This window comes from Microcaecilia unicolor, chromosome 6 (assembly GCF_901765095.1).
Source record: "Microcaecilia unicolor chromosome 6, aMicUni1.1, whole genome shotgun sequence".
NCBI lineage: Eukaryota > Metazoa > Chordata > Amphibia > Gymnophiona > Siphonopidae > Microcaecilia > Microcaecilia unicolor.
This window is the reverse complement of record NC_044036.1, coordinates 172,819,427-172,846,030: the sequence shown is the minus strand read 5'-3', so window position 1 is coordinate 172,846,030 and position 26,604 is coordinate 172,819,427. Positions and strand designations below refer to the sequence as shown.

The following is a 26,604-nucleotide window of genomic DNA, read 5'->3' as shown; positions in this document are numbered from 1 at the left end:
GGATTTTAGTAGTAGTGTAAATTAAAAGCAGTTAAGGATGATTACAGATCCATTTCTTAATGCATAGCGGTGCAACATAATGCCCACTAAAAAGTAATCATGAGGAAAGGAAAGCAATGCAGTTGACAGACCTTTAGATGATAATTTTAAAATGATTAGTTAATTAGAAAAGTAATCAAAATGTTTCCCTGATACAAAAAAAGGAACAGAAAATATTAAGCTTATTAAATGATCAAACAGAAAACAGAATTCTACATATAACAGATAAAGACTCAAGAAACAATTTCTTTTCTGTAGGAAACAAGCCAATAGTAATGACTGTTTATCTCACAGTAATTGGAAAAAAGTACAACATATTTTAGTTCATATTTTAAGAGAATCTGTAGTTTTACTGCACCTACGCAAAATGTTACTTCCTGTTTGAAATAGTTATCGCTGGAATTATGGACAGGCATTTTCAAAGAACATCCTGCTCATAACATCCAAAAAAATGTCTCTTATAGCCCTTTTCAAACAGGAAAAACATTGGGGTTTCCTGTTCGAAAGTACATGAGAACATCCAAAATGAACAGGTCAATAAAATAAAATGTTCAAATTATGAATGCAACAACAAAAAAAAACAAAACAGAGACAAGACACCTGTCTGGCAGCCTTTGTACAAAAATGACCACATAAATATCCCTGCAGAGTAAAGGGGCAGCCTAGTGGTCAGCGTAGTGGACTTTAATCCGAGGCATCTAGGCTCATATTCCACTGAAACTCTTATTGGAGTCCTCCAGAGACAGGGACCTACTGCTGTATCTGACTGTACACCTCAATAGTCCTCAGGCTTGCAGGTGTCTATAATATTTAGGTACAGTAGGTATTTCTCTGTTTCTGAAGAGCTCACAATTTAAAAGTTAAAAAAAAAAAGAGAGAGAGAGAGAGAGTGTACGGTGGATTTAAACTCGGTCCCCTGGTTTACAGTCCACTGCACTGACCACTGCTGTATTCAGAATGCCCAAAATACCTGATGTCAGCTGGACCTCCAGCCTCCCCCAACACAAAAAAAAAAAAGATCACTGGTCGCCCAGTGGGCTACAAACCCAACATCCACCTGCCCCCTCTCACCCGTACCTCCATGTGATGGACGAGGGAGTAGAAATAGTGGCCCCTTCTTCCCCTCCGTGTGATGGGGAGGGAGTAGCACTCCATCCTCTTCCAGCGCCACCCTGCCAAGTGCATCCTGAGATGTTCTGGAAGGGGCTTCCTTACCATATCAGGGAGAAACTCCCCACCCTCAGCAATTGGGGGGTTCTAGGCTGCCTAGCATGTAAGGCAGGGGGAGGAAAAGCCCAGAGCTGGCATATGGTTAAGGCGCTATTCGGCCCCTACGATTATGGGCGGAATACTGCAGAGCACAGAGCTCTGTATTCGCACCAGACGCCCTATGATCATGGGTGCTGTGTAAATGTGGGTGCTAGTCCAGAACCCGCATTTATTTTTGATCTTCGGGGCCCTAGTACCTGAACAACGTAAGAACATAAGAGTAGCTATACTGGGTCAGACCAATGGTCCATCTAGCCCAGTATCCTGTTTCCAACAGTGGCCAAGCCAGGTCACAAGTACCTGGCAGAAACCCAAATCGTGGCAACATTCCATGTTACAAATCTCAGGGCAAGCAGCTGCTTCCCCATGTCTGTCTCAATAGCAGACTATGGACTTTTTGTCCAGGAACTTGTCAATCTTTTTTAAACCCAGATATGCTCAACACTGTTACCCATCCTCCGGCAAAGAGTTCCAGAGCTTAACTATTCGTTAAGTGAAAAACATATTTCCTCCTATTTGTTTTAAATGTAATTTCGTGTAACTTCCTTGAATGTCCCTAGTCTTTGTACTTTTGGAACGAGTAAAAAAAAAAAAAAAAAAAAAAATCGATTTACTTCTACTCATTCTACACCACTCAGGATTTTGTAGACCTCAACTGTATCTCCCTTCATCTTTTCCAAGATGAAGAGACCTAACCTCTTTAGCCTTTCCTCATATGAGAGGAATTCCATCCTCTATCATTTTGGTCACTCTTTTTTGAACCTTTTCTAATTCTACTTTTTTGTTTTTTGAGATACAACTACCAGAACGGAACGCAATCAAGGTGCAGTTGCACCATGGAGCAATACAGAAGCATTATAGTATTTTTTTTTGCTTTATTCACCATCCCTTTCCTAATAATCCCTAGCATTCTGTTTGCTATTTTGGCCGCTGCCACACATATATGGTCCATGACTGAAGAGTTCCAGGAGGAGCCCTGGTGCGTGGCTCCAAGTTGAGCACTCTTGCTGCACTAAGGCCCCGATAATCAAAAGTAAATGCAGGAGCTAGAAGCCACTAGTGCTGGACTAGTTCCCACATTTACACAGAGCCCATGATCAGACAGCATCAGGCATGAGCGCTCAAGGAATACCGCAGAGCTCATTTAAATTATATTTGTACTATATATTATTATGTATGCTCTTGGTATTCCGCCTGTATAATCAGAGCACTGTGCTCTGATCATAGGGTCCGAATAGCACCTTAACCCTTAGGGTTAAGGCTCTTCCTCTCTCCGTCCATGCAAGCCAGCTCAGGCTGTCACTCTCAGCCCGGGCTGCCACTGTTGGTCCTGGGAGTCCATTGGACCCCAATTTCTGAGGCCCTGATGGCCTAGTGCTCCCCCAAGCCCTCATACCCCCAAACAGTGACATGGGGGGCTGGAGGTCCGGCGGACTTCAAGGACCCCCCTGAACACCCCCTGATACAAGGGCACGGGGGACTGGAGATCTCCAACTCCCCTAACACAAAAAAAAATATCCCTGGTGGCCCAGTGAAACTGAATATAGCCCACCTCTCCTTCTTCTCCCATTCTCTATTTCTCAGGGTAACACTCATCCTGCCTCTTTCCTTAGTTTGTAATCTTTGGACTCCTCTTTCTATTTCTCTCCACATATTCAACAGACTACTAAACCTGTTTCTTCTCTGTAAAATCACTACAATTCATCCCTTCCTTTCTAAAAACACTACAAAAAAACCTTATCCAGTGTCTCATCACCTCCCACTTAGAGTACTCCAACTTGCTTCTCATAGGTCTCCCACTAAACCATCTATTTCCCCTTCAATATGTTCAAATTCTGCTGTACAACTTATCTTCTGCCAGTATTGCTACACTCACATAACCCACTTTCCAGAAGTCACTTCATTGGCTCTCTCTTTCCGTATACTGTTCAAAATACTCTTACTGACTTACAAGCTGCAGAATGAATGCACTTCCTACTACTACTACTACTATTTAGCATTTTTATAGCGCTACAAAGCATACGCAGCGCTGCACTAACATAGAAAAAGAAAGACAGTCCCTGCTCAAAGAGCTTACAATCTAATAGACAAAAAATAAAGCAAGCAAATCAATTAATGTGTAGAGGAAAGAGGAGAGGAGGGTAGGTGGAGGCGAGTGGTTACAAGTCAAAAGCAATGTTAAAGAGGTGGGCTTTCAATCTAGATTTAAAGATGGTAAAGGATGGGGCAAGACGTAGGGGCTCAGGAAGTTTATTCCAGGCGTAGGGTGCAGCGAGACAGAAGGAGCGAAGTCTGGAGTTGGCAGTAGTGGAGAAGGGAACAGATAAGAAGGATTTATCCATGGAACGGAGTGCACAGGAATGGGTGTAGGGAAGGATGAGTGTGGAGAGATACTGGGGAGCAGCAGAGTGAGTACATTTATAGGTTAGTAGAAGAAGTTTGAACAGGATGGGAAAACAGATAGGGAGCCAGTGAAGCGACCTGAGGAGAGGGGCGGTATGAGTAAAGCGACCCTGGTGGAAGACGAGACGGGCAGCAGAGTTTTGAACTGACTGGAGAGGGAAGAGGTGACTAAGTGGGAGGCCAGCAAGAAGCAGATTGCAGTAGTCTAAACGAGAGGTGACAAGGGTGTGGATGAGGGTTCTGGTAGAGTGCTCGGAAAAAAAGGGGTGGATTTTTCGGATGTTGTAAAGAAAGAAACGACAGGTCTTGGCGATCTGCTGGATATGAGTAGAGAAGGAGAGAGAGGAGTCAAAGATGACCCCAAGGTTACGAGCTGAAGAGACAGGGAGAATGAGAGAGCCATCAACAGAAATAGAAAACGGGGGGAGTGGGGAGGTGGGTATGGGGGAAAAAATGAGAAGCTCGGTTTTGGTCATGTTTAATTTCAGGTGGCGTTGCGACATCCAGACAGCAATGTCAGATAAGCACGCTGAAACTTTGGTTTGGATGCAAGGTGAGATATCAGGGGTAGAAAGGTAGATTTGGGAGTCATCAGCATAGAGATGATAGGAAAAGCCAAGGGATTAGATTAATGAACCAAGGGAAGAAGTGTAGAAAAGAGGAGGGGACCAAGAACAGAACACTGCGGTACGCCGACAGGCAGAGGGATAGAAGTAGAAGAGGATCCACCAGAGTGAACACTAAAGGTGCGGAGGGAGAGGTAGGAAGAGAACCAGGAAAGGACAGAGCCCTGGAATCCAAGTGAGGACAGGGTATCGAGGAGTATGATGTGATCAATCAGTGTCAAAAAGCGGCGGAAAGATCAAGAAGAATGAGGATGGAATAGAGACCTCTGGATTTAGCCAGTAATAGGTCATTGGAGACTTTAGTAAGCGCAGTTTCGGTAGATAGAGTGGAGAGGGCGAAAACCAGATTGTAGTGGGTCAGAATAGCATGCGAGTAGAGAAAATCAAGGCGCAGCGGTGGTGAACAGCATCGTTCAAGTAATTTGGAGAGAAAAGGGAGGAGGGAGATGGGTCGTAATTAAGAGGGACAAGTAGGGTCGAGTGAAGGCTTCTTAAGGAGAGGGTGTGACCACAGCATGTTTAAAGGCAGCAGGGACAGTCGCAGTGAAATTGAAGAGGTTGAGAATGTGACAGATGAAGGAATAAGAGCAGGAGAGATGGCATTAAGAAGGTGGGTGGGAATGGGATCAGAGGAACAGGTGGTACATTTTGAGGAAGAAAGGAGAAGTGTAGTTTCCTCTATAGTAACTTCAGGAAAGGAGGAAAAGGAATGAGGGGAAGGAGAGAGAGGGGAATGGACTAGTGGAGGGAGAGATGGCGAGGTAGAGAATTCAAGGTTTATCTTTTGAACCTTGGCGTGAAAGAATTCAGCAAGGGTCTGAGCAGATAATGAAGGGGGAGTTGGGGGAGGGGGGCACCTTGAGGAGAGAGTTCAATGTGGTGAAGAGATGTCGAGGGTTAGAGCCAAGAGAGTTAGTCAGTTGGATATAATAATCCGCGTGAAAGGCGCGTAAAAGAGCAGATTGGAAGGAGGTCAGCATGAACTTAAAGTGTAAGAAATCAGCAAGGGCCCGAGATTTCCGCCAGAGGCGTTCGACGGAGTGGGTACAGGAACGTAGGTAGCGGATATTAGAAGTCAGCCAAGGTTGTGGTTTTGTACGCCTTATAGGGTGGGTCATCAAAGGTGCAAGAGTGTCTAAGGCAGAGGATAGAATATTGTTGTAAGAAGAAACAGCCTCGTTGACAGACGTAGATGGTGCCACAGTAGAGAGGAGGTTTGAAACATGGGAGGATAGAGATGAAGGGTCAATATCGTGAAGATTCCTAGATAAATTAGATAAGATAGGACGGGACTGGGAGGGAGGAGATTTAAGTGTGAAAGTTATGAGATGGTGATCAGAGGAGGGAAGATCAGAGGCAAGGAAACTAGAGGGTGAACAGTTGGAGGAGAAGATGAGATCAAGACAGTGACCATTTTGATGAGTGGGGGAGGTGGAGCATAGTTGGAGATTAAAGGAGGACGTTAAAGCGAGTAACTTGGAAATACAAGAGTTAGAAGGATCATTAGCAGGAATATTAAAGTCACCAAGGATGAGAGAGGGAGAGGAAGGATCATGGAAGAAGGCAAGCCAGGCATCAAAGTCACTGAGAAAGGATGAAAGGGACTTATCAGGGGGACGATAAATGACCGCTATTCGAAGAGGCAGAGGAGAGAAAAGGCGGAGAGGGTGGACTTCAAAGGAGGAAAAACAGTGAGATTGAGGTGGAAGAAGGGGTTGAAATCTGGAGGAGGGAGAGAGAAGTAAACCAACACCGCCCCCCGCGACCCAGCAGGGCGAGGAGTATGTGAAAAAAGATAACCGCCATGGCAGAGGGCTGCGACTGAAGCAGAGTCATCAGGGCAGAGCCAGGTTTCTGTTATAGCGAGCAGATGGAGGTGACGCGAGATAAAGAGGTGATGGATATAGGGGAGTTTGTTGCAGATAGAGTGGGCATTCCATGGGGCGCAAGAGAAGGGCAGAGAAGAGGAGGGGAGTAGAGGAATAGGGATGAGGTTAGAGAGTTCGCGGTGAGATCTGTAGTGTTGGGACAACAGTTGGTGAGGAGGGCCAGGATTGGGATTGATGTCACCGGCTGAGAGTAAGAGAAGGAGTAAAAGAGAGTGGAGGAGAGTAGAAGAGGTGTGGCCATGAAGGCATCGAAGGCGAGAGGTATTTAGGTGGAACGGGGAAGGCAAAATGGAGGGAAGAAAGAGATGAAGATTAAAAGCTAAGAGGGAGGAAGAGGGTAGGAGAGAAGGTGAGGTGATGAAGTCGATGGATGGGCAGTGAGTTCCTGTAGCGGAGAGAGGTAGGGGGTGAGGGAAAAGATTAGGAAGGGACAGAGCTAGGAAGAGAATGTGTATAGGGGCCATAAATGACTGAGGTACTTTAGCAGTATGGTTATATTCAAGAAATTGGAACAGTATGGCTAGAGTCAACAATGCAGAGGTACAAGATGGAACAGATGAGAGCGGAGCAGGAGGACTGGAGCAAGCTGGAACAGAACAGACGGATTGGAATAAGCTGGAACAGACGGACTGGAACAAGCTGGAGCAGAAGAGAGCGGAGCAGCAGGACTGGAACAAGCTGGAGCAGACGGACTGGAAGAAGCTGGAGCAGAAGAGAGCGGAGCAGCAGGACTGGAACAAGCTGGGACAGACGGACCGGTGGAACAGGCTGGAGCAGATGAGAGCGGACTGGAACAAGCTGGAACAGACGGACTGGAACAGGCTGGAACAGATGAGAGCGGAGCAGCAGGACTGGAAGCTGGAACAGACGGATTGGAATAAGCTGGAACAGATGAAGAGCGGAGCAGCAGGAAAGGACCGAAGACCGGAACTCGAAGGCCGGGCAGATGACAGCAAGGCAGCAGGATTGGAACAGCCTGAATCAGACTGACTGGAGCAAGCTGGAGCAGATGGACTGGAACAAGCCGGAGCCGAAGGACAGGAACAAGCAGTGGCACCAAGCTTTTGCCCTTGTCTGAATTCACAGGTCACTCTTTTTCCCCGATTAGCTTGCTTCCAAGTTGGTCTTTCTTGTGCTGTCTCTGGGTAAGTGTGCTCTCAGTTGGTCTTTCCTGTGACGGGGCCCTTGCCTGCGGATTTCTTATTGGGATGATCTCCCTGCTCTGGCAGCTGCTCTCTGTATGTCAAGAGCAGTTTAGTTCCTGTTGTCCAGCACAGCCCTCCCTGCCCCAGCAGAAAGTCACTTCCTTTCCATCTTAATTCTCCTTGCTTGGGCCATTTCCTCTGTAGGTGTCTGGTTTACTTGGTGCCGAGGATCAAGGTAAATTAATTTCTAAATCCATCAAGTTGGGACACAGGCACAGCCACACGGACCCACAATGTCCTCCCTAGCTGTCAGCTGCCTCAGGGGAGCCCCTTTGATGTCGGGTTCCTGCACCTTGAAAGTTCTATTTATTTGGATTTTGCTCACACCTTTTTCAGTTGTAGCTCAAGGTGAGTATATTCAGGTACACTGGGTATATTGTAAGTATCTCTTCTCTACACCCCTTCCAGAGAACTCTGTTCATCAGTCAAGTCACTCTTATCAATATCCTTTCTCCCCAGCTGCCAAATCCAGACTCCGTTTCATCTTGCTGTGCTGTATACCTGGAATAGACGTCCTGAGTTGGAATGTTACGCTCTGTCTTTGACCCTATTCAAAGCCAAGTTAAAACACACCTTTTTAAGGCTGCTTTTAACTCGCAGCCCCTTATTCACCTGCTTGGTACCTATGTTTTAATCATTCCCATAATAAATTTAACTCCCTAATTCCTTATCTGCACTGTTTGTCTGTCTTGAATAGACTGAAAGCTCTGTCATTGTTTGTGTACAATGCTACATACACCTAATAGCACTATAGAAATACGTACGTAGTAGTAGATAGGATAGAGACATTTAAATACCTCCGTGGCATAATGCGCAGGAGTTGGGCCTCTTTTAGTTGAAAGGAAGCTCTCAAATGAGGGATCATAGGATGGAGAAAGGTGGTACTGTAGACCCAGGAGTAGTCTAAGGAAATATTTCTTTATAGAAAGAGCGGGGTAGATAATAGAACTGCCTCCCAGTGGAGGTGATGGAGACAAGAACTGTATCTGAATTCAGAAGGCAGTGGAGAAGCACAGAAAATCTCTGGAGGGAGAGGAAGAGACTGAGGAGTTTAGTAGTTGGTAAGAAAGTGCAGCGTTGAATATGCTTTATGGTTTTTGCTGTCATTTTCTGTTTTTATGCATCGATATCTATGTACATTGGCTATACTTCTATATGCCAATATTTGTCCTGCTTCTAATAACTCAAGGTCTATTCTTGTATGTTATTTTATCATGTGGATCCTTCCATCGTACATTCATAATGTGCTATTTCATCATTTGCTACGTTTTGTCACTGTTTCCGACTTTACTGTTTTTTTGCTTGCAGATTCTTCAACCTTTCTTTATTTGTGTTCAATGCTAATAGATGTCTACCATTCTCATGGCCTTACTTAACGGCACTGAATGTGAGCTTTGGGGGTAGGGGAGGAAACTCTTTATTGGTCCTTCTCAACCTAGTGGCCAAATTCAATACACTTCTTAATAGCATTTTGTGAGGTGACGTAGGAACTGTAGGTAGGCTATGAAATTGGTTCTACACATTTTTAGAGCATCAAGCCCAATTCATTTTATGTTTCAAATAAAACCAATCTCATACACTCTTGTGTATGACACAGGTGTTGAAAAAAAATGGTGACATCAATTTACAATGTCTTGTAGACATTATTAATGGCTTCAATATTGAATATTTTCTATAGGAAAATGACATTCAGTTGTGATATTTGGAAGAACCTGATTGCAGTCGGTAGTAATTTGAATGTGTGTCATTTAGTTGGGTAATGAATAAGCCTAAAATGAAGTGATAAATCTGAACTTCTCTTGGAGAGCTTGGAGGTAACAGGGATTATTGACTTTGCCTCAGATGAGGGAGGTGAATTTGATCCCTAAAGATATCCTGATAGGAATAAGGATTTGGCTGGATTCTGGGCTTAACACAGAGTATCGTATTACTGTGATAGTCCAGGCCTCTTTTGTGAATTTATGCATGATTGGGAGACTGTGCTCTTTATCAGGCAGATAGATTTGGCTACCGTTATTTATATTATAGTTACTACAAAGCTGGCTTATTCTAATGCATTAGACTCTGGAATTCGTTGCCGGAGAACGTGGTACGGGCGGTTAGCTTGACGGAGTTTAAAAAGGGGTTAGATAGATTCCTAAAGGACAAGTCCATAGACCGCTATTAAATGGACTTGGAAAATTCCGCATTTTTAGGTATAACTTGTCTGGAATGTTTTTACGTTTGGGGAGCGTGCCAGGTGCCCTTGACCTGGATTGGCCACTGTCGGTGACAGGATGCTGGGCTAGATGGACCTTTGGTCTTTCCCAGTATGGCACTACTTATGTACTTATGTACCACAGTGTTCTTTCCAGCACTGGCAGCTGGGCAAGAATACTGTGATGAAAATCTTGACTGGTAAAAGGTGGGATCATATGCTGCCAATTCTGGAGGAGCTACATTAGTTACCTATTCAATGATGACCGAGATTTAATATCTTGGGTTTGGTGTAGAAATCCTTTCTATCAGTATCAGCCAATGTAGGCTTTTGAGATTGTCCCAGTAGTCTCTTTTCATCATACTGACATGAAGTCACACTAAGCTGGCATCTATGTACCAGCAGGCTTTTAGTTTCTGTACTCCAGTTTTATGGAATACTGTTCTGTGGCAAATTACTTTGGATGAAGGAAGTCTTTTACAAGGCATTTTTTCTCAAGGAAATTACAAGGTATTTGTTCATATGGGGGATGGGGTTTGGGGAGGAAGGCAGGGTGACTGTCACTTGGGGGGAGACAAAAGGTAGGGTTTGGCATATTAGCATATTCATTTGCAAACATACATCTCCTACATACTATCATTTACTCAAAAAATAAAAAAGGACTAAAAACAGACTGAATAGAAGAAGCTAGTATATCAAAACAGTGATGATCTCTCTCTCCCCATAGATAGATAGATAGATAGATAGATAGATAGATATTGTTTTAGACTGAAATTAGCCAACAATGGGAAATTTCTCTCATTATGCCCCTCTCACATTCACATGAATTAGCAAGGGGAGAATACACTTTCCTCATATTGGTTCTGGAGAAACAAATACCAGGGGCGGCTCAAGGCAATCTGATGCCTGAGGTGAGGGATCAACTGCCATCTACCCCCGGCATCCAAAACAGGGGTAGGGTAGGGCCAGGGCCACCTCAAACCATTAGGCAAGATTGGCCATTGCTTAGGCCAATCAGCTTCCTAGGGGGTACCAACAGCAAAACAATAGATCCTGTCAGACAAAATTCAAAAGAACCACATTTCTTAGTCTCTACCAGCACATACTTTAACCTGCTTTCCTTGCAAGACATAAAGGAGATTGCAAGATGCTCAAATACAAGGAGCAAAAGAAAAAGAAAAAAGCAAGCAAAAGAAAAGTTCAGTTTAAAATACCATAATAAAATTAGCTATACTGGGGCTAATATTCAGTTAGCAAGTGCTGCTAATCAGATAAGCACTGATGACAGGGATATTCAGGGGGACTAAGTGGATAATGCTGCTGAATATTTCCTCTGACCATCTTGGCACTATCCAGCTTTTCATCTCTTTCTCTCACCCCAGTCCCCTATCACTCCACCTCATTACCTATCCTTATCCTTTCACTCATACCTCTTTTATCCCACTTACTCCTTGTTCATTGTCTTATCACATACAGTGGGGGAAATAAGTATTTGATCCCTTGCTGATTTTGTAAGTTTGCCCACTGACAAAGACATGAGCAGCCCATAATTGAAGGGTAGGTTATTGGTAACAGTGAGAGATAGCACATCACAATTAAATCCGGAAAAATCACATTGTGGGAAAGTATATGAATTATTTGCATTCTGCAGAGGGAAATAAGTATTTAATCCCTCTGGCAAACAAGACCTAATACTTTGGTGCAAAACCCTTGTTGGCAAGCACAGCGGTCAGACGTCTTCTGTAGTTGATGATGAGGTTTGCACACATGTCAGGAGGAATTTTGGTCCACTCCTCTTTGCAGATCATCTCTAAATCATTAAGAGTTCTGGGCTGTCGCTTGGCAACTCGCAATCTTCAGCTCCCTCCATAAGTTTTCAATGGGATTAAGGTCTGGTGACTGGCTAGGCCACTCCATGACCCTAATGTGCTTCTTCCTGAGCCACTCCTTTGTGCCTTGGCTGTATGTTTTGGGGTCATTGTCGTGCTGGAAGACCCAGCCACGACCCATTTTTAAGGCCCTGGCGGAGGGAAGGAGGTTGTCACTCAGAATTGTACGGTACATGGCCCCATCCATTCTCCCATTGATGCGGTGAAGTAGTCCTGTGCCCTTAGCAGAGAAACACCCCCAAAACATAACATTTCCACCTCCATGCTTGACAGTGGGGACGGTGTTCTTTGGGTCATAGGCAGCATTTCTCTTCCTCCAAACACGGCGAGTTGAGTTCATGCCAAAGAGCTCAATTTTGTCTCATCTGACCACAGCACCTTCTCCCAATCACTCTAGGCATCATCCAGGTGTTCACTGGCAACTTCAGACGGGCCGTCACATGTGCCTTCCGGAGCAGGGGGACCTTGCGGGCACTGCAGGATTGCAATCCGTTATGTCGTAATGTGTTACCAATGGTTTTCGTGGTGACAGTGGTCCCAGCTGCCTTGAGATCATTGACAAGTTCCCCCCTTGTAGTTGTAGGCTGATTTCTAACCTTCCTCATGATCAAGGATACCCCCCAGGTGAGATTTTGCGTGGAGCCCCAGATCTTTGTCGATTGACAGTCATTTTGTACTTCTTCCATTTTCTTACTATGGCACCAACAGTTGTCTCCTTCTCGCCCAGCGTCTTACTGATGGTTTTGTAGCCCATTCCAGCCTTGTGCAGGTGTATGATCTGTCCCTGACATCCTTAGACAGCTCCTTGCTCTGGCCATTTTGTAGAGGTTAGAGTCTGACTGATTCACTGAGTCTGTGGACAGGTGTCTTTCATACAGGTGACCATTGCCGACAGCTGTCTGTCATGCAGGGTAACGAGTTGATTTGGAGCATCTACCTGGTCTGTAGGGGCCAGATCTCTTACTGGTTGGTGGGGGATCAAATACTTATTTCCCTCTGCAGAATGCAAATTAAATTCATATACTTTCCACAATGTGATTTTCCGGATTTAATTTGTGATGTGCTATCTCTCACTGTTACCAATAACCTACCCTTCAATTATGGGCTGCTCATGTCTTTGTCAGTGGGCAAACTTACAAAATCGCAAGGGATCAAATACTTATTTCCCCCCCTGTACATCCTTGGTGATTTTGATACTACAGATTTATTCTCTTGTTACTATGTAAGCCGCATTAAGCCTGCGATGAGCGGGAAAGTGCGGGGTACAAATGTAATAAATAAATAAATCTCTCCTTCCACAGCCTCTCACTCTCCAGTCTTTCACTAACTCTTCCCCTTTCTCTCTTCCTTATATCCAGCATTTCTCTCCTCCCATCCAATGTCTCACCCCTCACGCTCATTCTATCATCCCCTCACCCACCCCAGCTCCTTTCCTGTTATTCATCCCCTCCCCACCTCATGTCTTACCCCTTTATTTAGATTCACATTCCCCCTTTCTATGATCTAGCATCTCTCTTGCTCTTCTTCCTTGTTGTCCTCTCCCAAAGTCCAGCCTCTCTCCCTCTTTCTTTCCTCCTGCCCACTGTCCAGCATCTATAATTCCCTCTCCCCTCCACCCCCAATCCAAGATCTGTCTCGCTCTCTTCCCTTTTACTCCTGTTGTCCCACATTCTCTCCCTCCTTACATACATCTCTTCCTCTGGCTTCTCTTTCTGCCTCCTGTTGTCCAGATCTCTCCTCACCTCCTACCCCCACCAACATCTTCCATCTGGCTTCCCTTCCGCTCCTGTTCTCCGCATTTCTACCACCACCACACCCCCCTTCAAACATCTCTCATTCTTGCTTCCCTTTCTGCCTCTCGTTGCCAGCACCTCTACCTCACTCCTTCTCCTCCATGCTACCTTCAAAACATCCTTTCCTTCTCACTTTCCATCCCTGCTTCCTGTTGTCCAGAATGTCCTCCCTCCTTCTCCTCCAACTCCTTATTGCAAACTCTTTCTCCCCCACTTCCTGTTGTCCATCATCTCTCCCCTCCTTCTCTTCTGCTCCTGTGGACAACATGTTTCCCTCTCTCTTCTTGTACCTCCCTGCATTTTAACTTCTCACCTTCCATTCCTTCCCCTACATCTGAGATCCAGCATCTTTCTTTTTGCTTCCCTCTCCCTCCTCCCGGGATCTGGTACTTTCCCTCCCTCTCCTCCCCTTGCAATCAGTTTGGCATCTTTATTTCCACTCACTCCCCCCATGCAGGTGGTTGGAGAAGTGAAATGAAAACAGATATGGTGATAATGTTAACACTGGTTATGGTGATGGTAACTGCAACAGAATTTAGATTGGGTTTTGAATTGTACAAAAATTCATTGTAATGTTGGTTTGCAATGCCACCAATAAAAAGGTGTCATAAAAAAAAAGGAAAACAGGAAGGAAAGAATTACAATATAATTTAGGAAACAAAATTAACAACCTAGAATATTCCAACCTAGAGTGCACTTCACTATCCAAGGGCCCCCTCCTCCCCAAAGGTTTTACAGTACACAAAGTTTTTGAGCCCCTGTTTAAACTTGTGCTCTGATGATTCAACACATAGACAAAAGGAAAGAAAGTTCCAGCGAACTATGCCCAAGAAAACAAAAGCAGAGTACCAAAGAGCCTCATCTCATATGTGCATATGTGGGGGGAAGGCAGGGCAAAATTTTTTCATGTTGCGGCTCTGGGAGCCTGCCTGGTGGTTAGATAAAAAACAGTGATAAACCAGTTTTTAAAAAAAGGTAAGGAGAAGAATTTTAAAAGGGGATGCAGTAAATAACTAGGAGCTAGGGTCACAAGATCAATTTTCCTAGCATGAAGAAGCATTTTCACAGAAGTATTTTGAATAATTTGGACTCTTCTAAGTGATTTTTGAGAAATTCCACACAGAACAACATTACCATAGTCTAACCATGAGAGAATGAGGAAGTGATGCTGAACACAGAAAGCATTACAAAGTCCAAAAAGAGGCAGAGACTGCACAGATGATAGAGGATACAGAAGCAGAACTATGACACTGACCCAATCTGGGAGTCAAAAGAAAGTGAGGGATCAAAATGACAGCCTACGATCTTAAGGTAATCAGTGGTAAAATTGCAGCCCACTTTAATAGATGGAGATAGAATCTGAAGTTGTGAGGGCCATGGGTTAGTGACCCACAAACGCTGACATTTCCCAGGACTGAGGTTTAGTCTATTATCCTCCTGGAAACTAAAATGGCATAATAAGCAGGACTACAGAGACGGACAAATATATAAAATGATAAATTTATCATATATTATAATGCTGCAAGTTTTTATTTTGAAGCGGGAATCAGTACATTTTTACAGACTCTTATGTCTTTGAAGGCGTGAATAAACAAGTCGGTAAAGGTGAATCGGTTGATGAGTGTATCTAGATTTTCAGAAAGCTTTTGACAAAGTACCTCATGAGAGACTCCTGAGAAAATTAAGGAGTCATGGGATAGGAGGCAATATCCTGCTATGGCATAAGAATTCGTTATTCGACAGAGGGTATTGCTAAATGGCCATTTTTCTTAATGGAAGAGGGTGAATAGTGGAGTGCATCAGGGAAATGTATTGGGACCGGTGCTATTTAACATATTTATAAATGATCTGGAAACCAGAACGATGAGTGAGGTGATTAAATTTGCAGATGACACAAAACTATTCAAAGTTGTCAAATCGCATGCAGATTGTGAAAAATTGCAGAAAGACTAGGAAACTAGAAGACTGGGCATCCAAATGGGAGATGAAATTTAATGTAGGTAAATGCAAAGTGATGCACATTGGGAAGAATAATCCAAATCATAATTATCTGATGCTAAGGTCCACTTTAGGAGTCAGCACTCAAGAAAAAGACTTAGGTGACGTTGTTGACAATAGGACGCCTGAAATCTCTGCCCAGTTTGTGGTGGCGGCCTAAAAAACAAACAGGATGCTAGAAATTATTAGGAGGGGGTTACAAAATAAAATCAAAAATATTAGAATGTCTCTATCGCTCCATGGTGCAACCTCACCTTGAGTATTATGTTCAATTCTGATCGATGTATTTCAAAAAAGATATAGCGGAATTAGAAAAGGCTCAAAGAAGAGCAACCAAAATGATAGAGGGGATGGAACACCTCCCATATGAGGAAAGGCTAAAGAGGTTAGGGCTGTTCAGCTTGGAAAAGAGACAGCTGAGAGGGAATATGATAGAGTTCTACAAAATCCTGAGTAGTGTGGAGTGGGTGGAGGATTTTTCATTCATTCAAAAAGTACAAAAGACCAGGGGACACTCAATGAAATTACATGGAAATACCTTTAAAACAAATAGGAGAAAATATTTTTTCACTCAAAGAATAGAGTTAAGCTCTGGAACTCATTGCTGGTGTATCTGGCTTTGAAAGAGGTTTGGACAAGTTTCTGGAGGAAAAATCCATAATCTGATATTGAGATGGACATGGGTGAAGCCACTGCTTGCCATGGGATTGGTAGCATGGAATGGTACTACTGATTGGGTTTCTGTCAGGTACTTGTGACCTGGATTGGACACTGCTGGAAGCAGAATACTGGGCTAGATGGACCATTGGTCTGACCCAATATGGCTATTCTTATGACTCTACCCAAATTTGCTTCCAACTCCACAGTCCTGATAGGAGCTGGATATACTCTAACATTTCTAATGCCTTCTTAATAGCTGTTACTTTCCATGATCAGAGATGGAATGTTGGATTCTATAAACTGTAGTCTTGTTTATAAAAGACCAGTAAAGAATGATCATAATAGGTCTTAATAAATGTCATAATATTCTTCTTGCTGACTAAAAGAACTAATCCACAAGTCCATATAAGCATGAAGTTATGTAGGATCCTATAATGCTAAGCAAAGGTTACTTGCCAAATATAACTGAACACTAACCTTTGAACTTCTGTAAGGTTTTATAGTAATCACAACACTGTCAATATTATGGATCAATTTAAAAACTGTTTGTACAAGTGTTGAATCTGGATGTTATGCAACATGACCATAAAGATCTATTACATTGAACAACTCATTGACAGTCCAAAATATTTTTTTCATGAATATATTTTTTCTATATTAGAACTTCTCACATATTTTAGCAGTTTAACAAATTTAGGCAAAGTGTCAACAAATGCTTATCAGTACCTAAAACTGTTACCCTTGTTTGACTTAGTACAACAGGCATTATCGAGTGTGAAGTTATATTTATCTAAACATAGCATTACTCTTTCTCTTCCTTTACAGCAATCAGCTTGTGAGAGAAAAAAACTGAAGACTATTACTCTGATCTGCCTTTTCTTATTGTCACCTGTACACTGGTTTTACACAAACTGAAAAGAACTACAACTCGCTAGAAACCAAAGGAGCAAGACTAGGAATAGAGGTGGAAGAAATACCTCTTCATTGAACCACAGCCAAGGCAAGAAACTCTACTTAATAAGCCATCAGTTTCTCCCGGGTACCCGTAGCAAGCATCTTATTACTCCAGATAACACCTTTGTCAATGCTTATGATTCTGTTACAGGCTTACGTGAACAAGAAATCAGTTACAACATCTTACCAGGTAGAGGAAAGGAATGCATTCTAACATGCATATCTTCTTTTTCTGATTTTCTACTCCAATTTTGTTTTTGAAAGGCATCATGTATATCTTTGTAATACACAATGACAAGGGTAATGATCAGATGCCTTTATTGCTACTGAAATTCTGATTTATTATATAAGACTGAAATTCCAACCAATGTTTAGCATACTGAAAGATAAGCTAGGAGTTTTAAAAATGTTGTATACACTGGTGTGCTATTATTCTGACAACAGTTATCATCTATGCCCTTAAAATGAGTAACCACTCTACTGTGCTTCACCATCCTATATAATAAAAAGCACCTCCAACGTTCTGAAGCTGAGAAAGTGAAGCCTTGAAGCATTCGTGCTCTCTGTAAGGCCATATCCATCTCCTGAATTGATGTCAGCGTGCTTCCGGGTTCGTCACAAACAGCAATGACCAACCAGGTGGGAGGGCGGGCGAACGGTAGCGATTGGATCTATCGTTCAGTGGGCGTGCACGCTGAGCTGTGCACGGAAGCGGAGGTTGGCTGGTTGGCGGAGGAGCAGAGATAAAAAACCATTGCCACAATTCAGCAGACGAGAACAGGCGGAGGGAGGATGGGTGTTTCAATACTGCATCAGCCTGAATAGCGGTTTGGGCGGGGGGAGGGGAGCAGGCGTTGCCACAATTCAGTAGACGAGAACAGGCCAAAGAAGAGAGCATGGGTTGTTCAATACTGTAGTTTTGGGGGGGGGGGGCGGGAAGAAAGACTGCAAGATGCCGCCTACAATCCTTAAACCTCCAACAGCCTGGAAATTGGGAGCTAAGTAGTAACCATACAGCAGACTGACGCGTCAGCTGTTTTTGTGTAGGGATGTGGTGGCTCTTAAAAGAGCCTTTTGGTAGATGGAGTATAATGTTTTCTAAGCCCTCTCAACACGAATACGATGGGCTAGCTGGATATCTTTGAGCATGATGGTGACTCTCTTGGCGTGGATAGGGCACAGATTGGTATCCTCGAAGAGCCCCACCAGGCTAAGCCTTGCTAGCCTCCTGCAGGGCCATGACAGCCGAGCTTTGGCAGCGCAAGTCGGTCTTCCTGGAACTGGGAAGGCTAGTGAGGGAGGGGGCCGAATCCTGGAACTGGGGGGAGGGGGATGGGGAAGACGAGGAGGGGGGCCCCTCCTGGCACACACTCTCAATCTCACACACACACACACACTCTCTCTCACACAGACACACTCGCACCCAGTCTCACTCTCTCTCTGTCACACACACACTCGCATATTCACACTCTCTCTCACACAGTCACTCTCACACACACTCTCTCAAACATTACACACTCAAGGAAAACCTTGCTACGCGCCCATTTCATTTCGTTCAGAAACGGGCCTTTTTACTAGTTCTTACATTACAACAAAGGATCCACTGAATGCAGTAATGTAGTCAAATATGTTTACTCCATTTAAATATGTGTCAATGAAGATCAACAAAGAAGGGTACAGGTAAAAGTTTTCACTGCATTAACTCAATACATTTGGAAACTAAGTCTGAAGAGAATTTTGTTTCTTTTATAATAGTACAAAATGAGCTGAAAGCAATATAAGCTTTTATCTCATAAATATAAACAGAAATGAAGGTAACTAATGACCATATGGCCTATCCATACTGTTTACTATCCCTTCCTTCGCATTAGAAATCTTAAGTGTTTGTCCATTGCATTACTGAATTCAAAACAGTCTTTCTCCACCACCTCTTCCAAGAGGCCTTTCCACACATCTACCTTTTCAGTAAAGACGTATTTCCTAAGATTAATCTTAGTTTTTCTCCTCTCACCTTCATCCTACGCCTTCTCATTTTTAGAGCTTCCTTTCAGTAGAAACTTAGTTTCCTCCTGTAAATTTAAACCACGGAGGTATTTAAGGGGCCCTTTTAATAAGCTAAATTAGGCACTAACATGTAGCTTAAAATGGCGTTCTGTGGTAAATGCCATTATAGTATGCCCTTATCCATGCACTAAAAATGTTTTGGAAAAAATGGGAAATCAGTTTTTTTACAGCTACGGCAAAAAATGCCATTAGCGCATGGGAAAAACCCGTACAAGGGTGTAGTAAGGCCACTTTTTGCCGCAGCTTAGTAAAAGGGCCCCTAAATGTCTCTCGCATATACTACTACTATTTAGCATTCTATAGCGCTACAAGGCATACGCAGCGCTTGCACAAAATATCTCCCCCTTTCCCTCCTTTCTTCCTAAGTATACATATGGAGATTATGTATAAACACCACTGAATAATTTAATAAGGAGTATAACAATGGAAAACTCGTCACAATGGACCTAGATTCTATAAATGGTGCCCTATAAAATCAGCACAAAAAAAATAGTGCCTAGCACTATTCTATAAACCATGTCTACACTTAGGCACGATTTACTAGAATACACGCTTAGCGCTGGAAACTGCATTACATTTAGGTGCAACATCTTTACAGCAATGAAAACCTGGTGTAAATCCCATGTGTAAATAAGGCACAGGATCGCACTAATTCTATAAGAACATGTATAATTATTGGAAATGTCCCCAGCCTGTCCATGCCCTTCCCATGGCCATCATCCCAATTTCAGATCAGCAAACCTCTTTATAGAATATGTCTAAAAAGATGTGTGTATCAATTCTAATTATTGTCAAATAGTGCTAATTGCTTGTTATTTATTGCCCATTATCGGCACTGACTGACCTGTTAATCAAGTTGCATGCGCAACTTAAAGCACCATAAATAGAATCCGAGGGATTATAATTAAAGCAGTTCATATGAAAGACATAACATGCAAATAGTTCAGTTAAATGATCTATAGTTTTACATAAATAATGAATTTGAAATTGGAATTATTAGCATGTCATGTCCGTGTGAGTCAATTTAAAATATGCAAAAATAAAAAAAAAATATGTGAGAAAGCTATCCAATCCTCATAAAAAAACTTGTGTTTAAGACAATCAGAAGATAGAAGGAACATTATAGTCATTCAACCTTAGCTCCAAAATATCTTTCAATTGTAATCATGGTCCTCAATTTGCACCTACTTCATGTTCTTCACTCATACAAAACATTTCAAATATCTTTCAAATTATTTGTTAAAAAATTATTAAAAGTAACAACCTTCTACTAAGCTGCATTAGGTGCAAACACACACCTAATGAAGCCAAATGACCAAACATAGGATGCATTAAACCGTTCCACAGGTTTTCCATCTGCGAGTGCTAAGTTGTGGTATTTTAATTTTTTTAAATTCTTTGGATGGGGTGTGTCAGGGGCCGAGAATGGTGTGTGCATGTGCTAAACGTGCGGCAAAATGAAAATTGGCACACGTCTATTTTGGGCCTGAGACCTTACTGCCACCCAATCACTTAGCGGTAAAGTCTCACGTGTTAACTGGGTGGTAATCGTCAGTGCATGTACAATGCCGATTACCACCCACTTAGCACCGCGTGCTGGAAAATAAAATATATTTTCTGGCGTGGATAAAAAATGAAATTACCACCTGGGCAGGCGTGGTAGACGGGCAATAGTTCTGAATTGGTGCACGTTGGGCACACATAGGCGCCTACACGGCTTAGTAAACGGGCCCCAAGAGGCATTTAGCTGTGTGGCCCCCATTTATCTGCAATATTTTGCCTGTGAATCTACTGGACAGAACCATCACTCAGGAAATTTAAATATGGTTTTAATCTCTTATTTCTAGAGCATTGTTATGGAACTTAATTGGTTTTTTCCCCCTGTTTTTCATATTCCAGTTAAAATTGATTGGTATACTTATCCCCTCTCTTATGTTTACCATGATATTATACCAGTTACTTTGGAATATTTTGTTGTGCTATGTATCTCCACCCTTTAATGTCTCGACTTTATATTCTAATTTTAATGTTCTATTTTCAATTTAATATTTTATACAATGGGGATCTTTTACTAAAGATTAGCTTGAGTTATCGGCAGCAGGGCCTGTTTTATTCCTATGGGCCCTGACTCAAGCTAAGCTTTAGTAAAAGACCCCCTATATTATAGATTGCAAATCACCGTGTGTCGTCTAACAAATGGTGGTAAAAGAAATGCTCAATAAAATAAAATAAAAATGCAATGGCTTGAAAGATGCATGTGATGAAATTGCAAGTAAATGCAAATCAAAGACCAATGTGAACTGTGGCTGAATGACAATGTTCCTGATCTCTTCTGCTGGTCCTAAAATATTTTAGTACTATGTTATTGAATGTGTGAGTTTTTGATCAGGAATAATATATGTGTAGCAGGGCACCAACTTGTCCCTCTCTATTTTGTTTGTTTATTTGCTAACAGGAATAATTTAGAGCATGCTACTAATTTGCAAATTTAAGAAGACGGAATGAAGGATGCGCCTGGGCATCCATCACTGTTTACTATGGCGAACTAACATTTTTAGCGCATGCTAATGCTAGAGACATCCATATATTCCTATGGGTGTCTCAAGCATTAGTTCGCGCTAATTTTTAGCATGTGCTAAAAATGCTAGCGCACCTATAGCATGGCTTAGTAAACAGGGCCCTATATGATACCTATAGTTAATGTACAATCTAAATGCTTGCAGCTTTTAATCCACAGTCAATTTGGAATTCAAGTGTATATTATTTTTTTTTTCATTCTTATACTCTTTAAACTAAAATTAGCAGTAAAGGACAAATGGTGGTTTCATTAATGAAATCCCTCCAACCGTAATAAATTTCTACTCATAAGAGAATGTTCATTTCAAACCTTTCATCTGAGAATTTTTCTCTGTTATGCAGATAAATACAACAGCCGGGAAAACTCACATACTTACAACAACATTTGAGCATTCTTCTTCCATAAGTCATCCAATAATACTAAATTGTGTGTGCTTGGGGATTTTTTGTTTTCTTTTTCCATTTTTATTTAAACTTAGTTTTTCAAACCTATGATTCTATGTCCAATGCTGATCAGCCAGGATGTTCAGTTATATAAAAATGTTTCAATCTATCATTTTCAGCCTGAAATGAATAAACATTTAAACTAGGATCAGAAAATCTATAGTTGTTAAATTACAAGCCTGTGATTCCACAACATATATTACAACTCTGAAACAAGGGTAAGCTATGGTTTTGGTAAATATGCCTAATGATTGTCTTTTGGTATATATCTGTGATTATGTTCCTAAGCATCAAATTAGAAAGCCTGTAATACACTATTCCTTTATCTATGCAGTTTTCAGATTGGAGGACCAAAGTTTCAGCTCACATGACATATATAGAACACCAAAAGAAAATACTTTCTCTGTTGTTCATCTCACCTTCTCAAACTATATAATTAGGCAGATTAAGCAGCCCTTGCTAGCTCAAGAGGGGAGAGAACCTCACCTGAAATGCATCTCAGCGCCACTCACTGGCCAGCAGGGGTTACCATACTAGTAGCAGCCATTTCTAGGAAGTTCGCAGGCAAAACAATTTGGTTCATTTTTTTCCTGATTTTTGCAGTACCCATATACATTTACATTTAAGTATGCAAATATATCACAACTCTGTCCCAGAACACACCTACCGTATTTTTCGGACTATAAGACACACTTTTTCCCCCCAAATTTGGGAGGAAAATGGGGGGTACGTCTTATAGTCCGAAGGTAGAGATTTGGCTGGCTGGCTGGATGGCTGGCAGGCCGCCTGCCCTCCCTCCCTCCGAGTTCGGGATCGCCCTCCCCCAGGCCCTGTCACCACTTCTCCCCTTAACTCACGCGATCTTCCCTGGTGGTCTAGTGACGTCGAGGCAGGAAAGAGCCCCCTCTTTCCTGCCCCAGCGCGCTGCTCTCCATGCTCCTGTATGCAGCCCGACGGTCTCGGCGAGATTCAAAATGGCCACCGAGACGTCAATTCTCAGCGGCCATTTTGAATCTCGCCGAGACCGTCAGGCAGCAATGCATACAGGAGGATGGAGAGCAGCGCGCTGGGCAGGAAAGAGGGGGCTCTTTCCTGCCCCGACGTCACTAGACCACCAGGGAAGATCACGTGAGTAAGGGGAGAGGTGGTGACAGGGCCGGGGAGGGGGGAGGAGGTAACCCTGAGGGCGATCCCGAACTTGGAGGGAGGGATTCGGACAAGACGCACCAGAGCACCTAGGTTTTAGAGGAGGGAAAAAGCAAATTTTTTTTTTCCTATTTCCCTCCTCTAAAACCTATGTGCGTCTTATGGTCCGGGTGCGTCTTACAGTCCGAAAAATACAGTATACCAAAAGTATATATTGTGCATACTTTCATGTGAGGGGTGTTTTCATAAGAGGCATATGCATGAAAATGACTATAAGATGACCCCTTTAAAGCAGAAATTAAGTGGGCCTTTTACAAAGGCCCGCTAGAGTTTTTAGTGCATGCTAAAAATAAGCGTGTGCTAAACGCTAGAGACGACCATATATTCCTAATCATTAGTGCACACTAAAAACGCTACCACACCTTTGTAAAAGACCCCCTAACTGATTTACTTATAAGTGCTATACTGCAGATATATAGAACCAACAGCTACTATTATACACTTCTGGGAACTAGTGCGGGAACATTTAACTTGTCAATTATTCTCACATCAGTTCCACTTGGACAAAAAAAATACATTCAGCGAATCGAAAATACAGGGAACTGAAGGTGTACATAGGCTTGTTTTTCTGAAGTAGGCTGTGAAAACTAACCCCCCCCTCCCCCCCCCTCGTTTACAAAGCCGCACTAGCGGCAGCTTCATGGCAATGCCGACACAGCCCATTCAAAGTGAAGGGCTGTGTCAGCATTACTGTAGCTTTGTAAACAGGGGGTAAGGCTGTTAGTACCAATTCTGCATGCTGTTTTAGATGATTTAATTTGTAATTTTTCAGTTTGTATTTTGTACTTCTTATCTTATTACTTTATCTTTATTTTTTTTCCGGGGGGGGGGGGGCTGCATTTCAATTAAAATTTTAATCGCAATTAATTGCACGTTAAAGGTATGTTTTATTCATTTTTCCACTGCAGCTCCCTGTGTTTCTAAGCAATGGAGGGTTAAGTGACGTACCCATAGTCACAAGAAGCTGCAGTGGGAAAAAGAATAAACAACATACCTTTAATCGTGCAATTAAAATTTTAATTGAGAGGCAGCCCTAGTACATATTAATAGTAAATAAACATCAAATAGCCCCCCCAAAACACCAACAGATCTGGTGCCAATGATTTACAGTCCACAGTGGAGACCACCACTCTTCGTTCCCTCAATTATACTTAGAGGGGCATTTTCGACCGGGGATGCCCTTCTCTAAGGGCGCCCATCTCCGAGGACGGCGCCGACCGTTTTATTGAACGAGATGGTCGTCCATCTTTCGTTCTGATAATACGGTTAGGGGCGCCTAAATCTCAACATTTAGGTCAACATTAAAGATGGTCGACCTAAATGCTGAGATCGCCGGATTTATAGATGGGCGCCCTTGGTTTTCGCCGATAATGGAAACCGATGGCCCCCATCTCAAAAACAAACAAATCCAAGGCATTTGGTCATGGGAGGGGCCAGGATTCGTAGTGCACTGGTCCCCCTCACATGCTAGGGCACCAACTGGGCACCCTAGGGGGGGACTACAGTGGACTTCGCAAATTGGTCCCAGGTGCATAGCTCCCTTACCTTGGGTGCTGAGCCCGCCCAACCCCCCCAACTATACACCACCATAGCCCTAAGGGGTGAAGGGGGGGCACCTACATATGGGTATAGTGGGTTTCGGGTGGATTTTGAAGGGCTCCCATTTTCCACCACAAGTGTAACAGGTAGGGGGGCCATGGGCCTGGGTCCGCCTCCCTGAAGTCCACTGCACCCACTAAAACTGCTCCAGGGACCTGTATACTACTGCGATGGACCTGAGTATGACATTTGAGGCTGGCATAGAGGCTGGCAAAAAAAGTTTTTAAAGTTGTTTTTTTGAGGGTGGGAGGGGGTTAGTGACCATTGGGGGAGTCAGGGGAAATGATCCCTGATTCCCTCCGGTGGTCATCTTGTCAGTTTGGGCACTTTTATGGGACTTGGACCTCAAAAAAAAAGGGACCAAATAAAGTGGACCAAATTCTCGCCAGGGGATGCCCTTCTTTTTTCCATTATCAGCCGAGGGCGCCCATCTCTTAAGCATGCCCTGGCACGCCTCTGTCCCGCCTTCGCTACCCTTCCGACACGCCCCCGGGAATTTTGGCCGTTGGGGACGCCCAAAATCGGCTTTCGATTATGCCGATTTGGGCGCCCCTGAGAGAAGGACGCCCATCTCCCGATTTGTGTCGAAAGATAGACGCCCTTCTCTTTCGAAAATGAGCTGGTTAGGGACCCTCTTACTAAAGTTCAGTGAAATCTGGGCTTAATGCATTTAAATGCAGGACTTTGCCATGCTCTAATCCCAGATCTAACATGGCACTTAAAGGGAATTTTTAAAAATGCTTCAATGTGGTTGCATACTGTTAACATGAGAGCCCTTACTGTTTCCTATTAAGAGGCTCAAGGTGCTCTCGCATTAATTCTGTGCTATCCAGTAAAAATGCGCTAATACCGTGCTAGTTGGATAATGTAGGGATACCCACTCGTAATCCATGACACATCCCTTCCTAAAACTATTTTTACATGTTCAAAACATTTTACTATAATTTTCAAAGGTAAATACAAAGACATAAAGCCAAACCGAATAAAATAACAACCAAACACAAAAATAAAAGATACAAATTCCAAAAAATCTTCTCAAGAATCATTTAACACAAAACGATCCAATAATTCCTACTTGCTTTCCCCTTTAGAGACCATAAGGCCCCTGTCTTCAAGTATTTTCTCATATCTCCTAAGTAGGCAGACCCAATGCCACCATAAATTGACATGCACGTCACAATTGTTTTTCCAGTGATTTACAATAACCTTTAGAGCTACTGAGACTAAATAATCAAAAAAGATTTTATAGCTTTTGGAGTAGCAGCAGAAAGAATCACAGACTTCCAAATAATTGTCATAAGAGACAATGGAACATCAACACACAAGATGTCTGATTCTCCGCCACACATCCTTCCAGTAAACTTGTAAATTAGGGCATTCATACACCATGTGTAATAAAGTCCCTACCGACCCCTTTACAAGACCAGCAGGCTTCCTATTCCTTTTACCCCTCAAGTACTGCAACAAAACCCTTCCTGCACTCCATAAAAAGCCAACTGATCCTAACAATATTTTTTTAAGTAGGTAACATGCAGATTACTGCCCCTTAGATTGTAAGTCCTCTTTGGAAGGGATTTTACCAACTGTACCTGAACATTTTTAAAATTTATTTTTATTAATTTAACAATTTACTTACAAGCATCCACTTGAAATGGTAATACAATCTGCTCAAGAAAGAGGAAACTAGCTATTATGGATCTCTTCCCATCTACCAAGTCCACAGTGGGAGGTCAGCCATCTTTTATACCTCAAGCTATTCAATGTATCCCGCTCTGGGATACGTTGCTGCACG

At 42.9% G+C, this 26,604-nt stretch overlaps 2 protein-coding genes across 2 annotated transcripts in view; one reads left to right on the top strand and one right to left on the bottom strand.

The window, feature by feature from the left end:
• Positions 1–3,656: 3,656 nt before the first annotated feature.
• On the bottom strand, positions 3,657–4,570 carry LOC115472484 (the record flags this gene model as incomplete). The annotated part of the gene is made up of 2 exons (XM_030206775.1): positions 3,657–4,246; positions 4,441–4,570. Coding segments are annotated over 2 exons (720 nt in total), but the record flags the coding sequence as incomplete, so codon positions are not given.
• A 10,030-nt stretch (positions 4,571–14,600) lies between these two features.
• LOC115472483 (extracellular matrix protein 2-like) overlaps positions 14,601–26,604 on the top strand; it is a 42,601-nt gene continuing 30,597 nt past the window's right edge. The window contains exons 1-2 of the mRNA XM_030206773.1: positions 14,601–14,631; positions 16,888–17,112. Of these exons, the coding sequence (XP_030062633.1) occupies positions 14,601–14,631; positions 16,888–17,112 (256 nt within the window). The remainder of the gene's footprint in view (positions 14,632–16,887; positions 17,113–26,604) is intronic.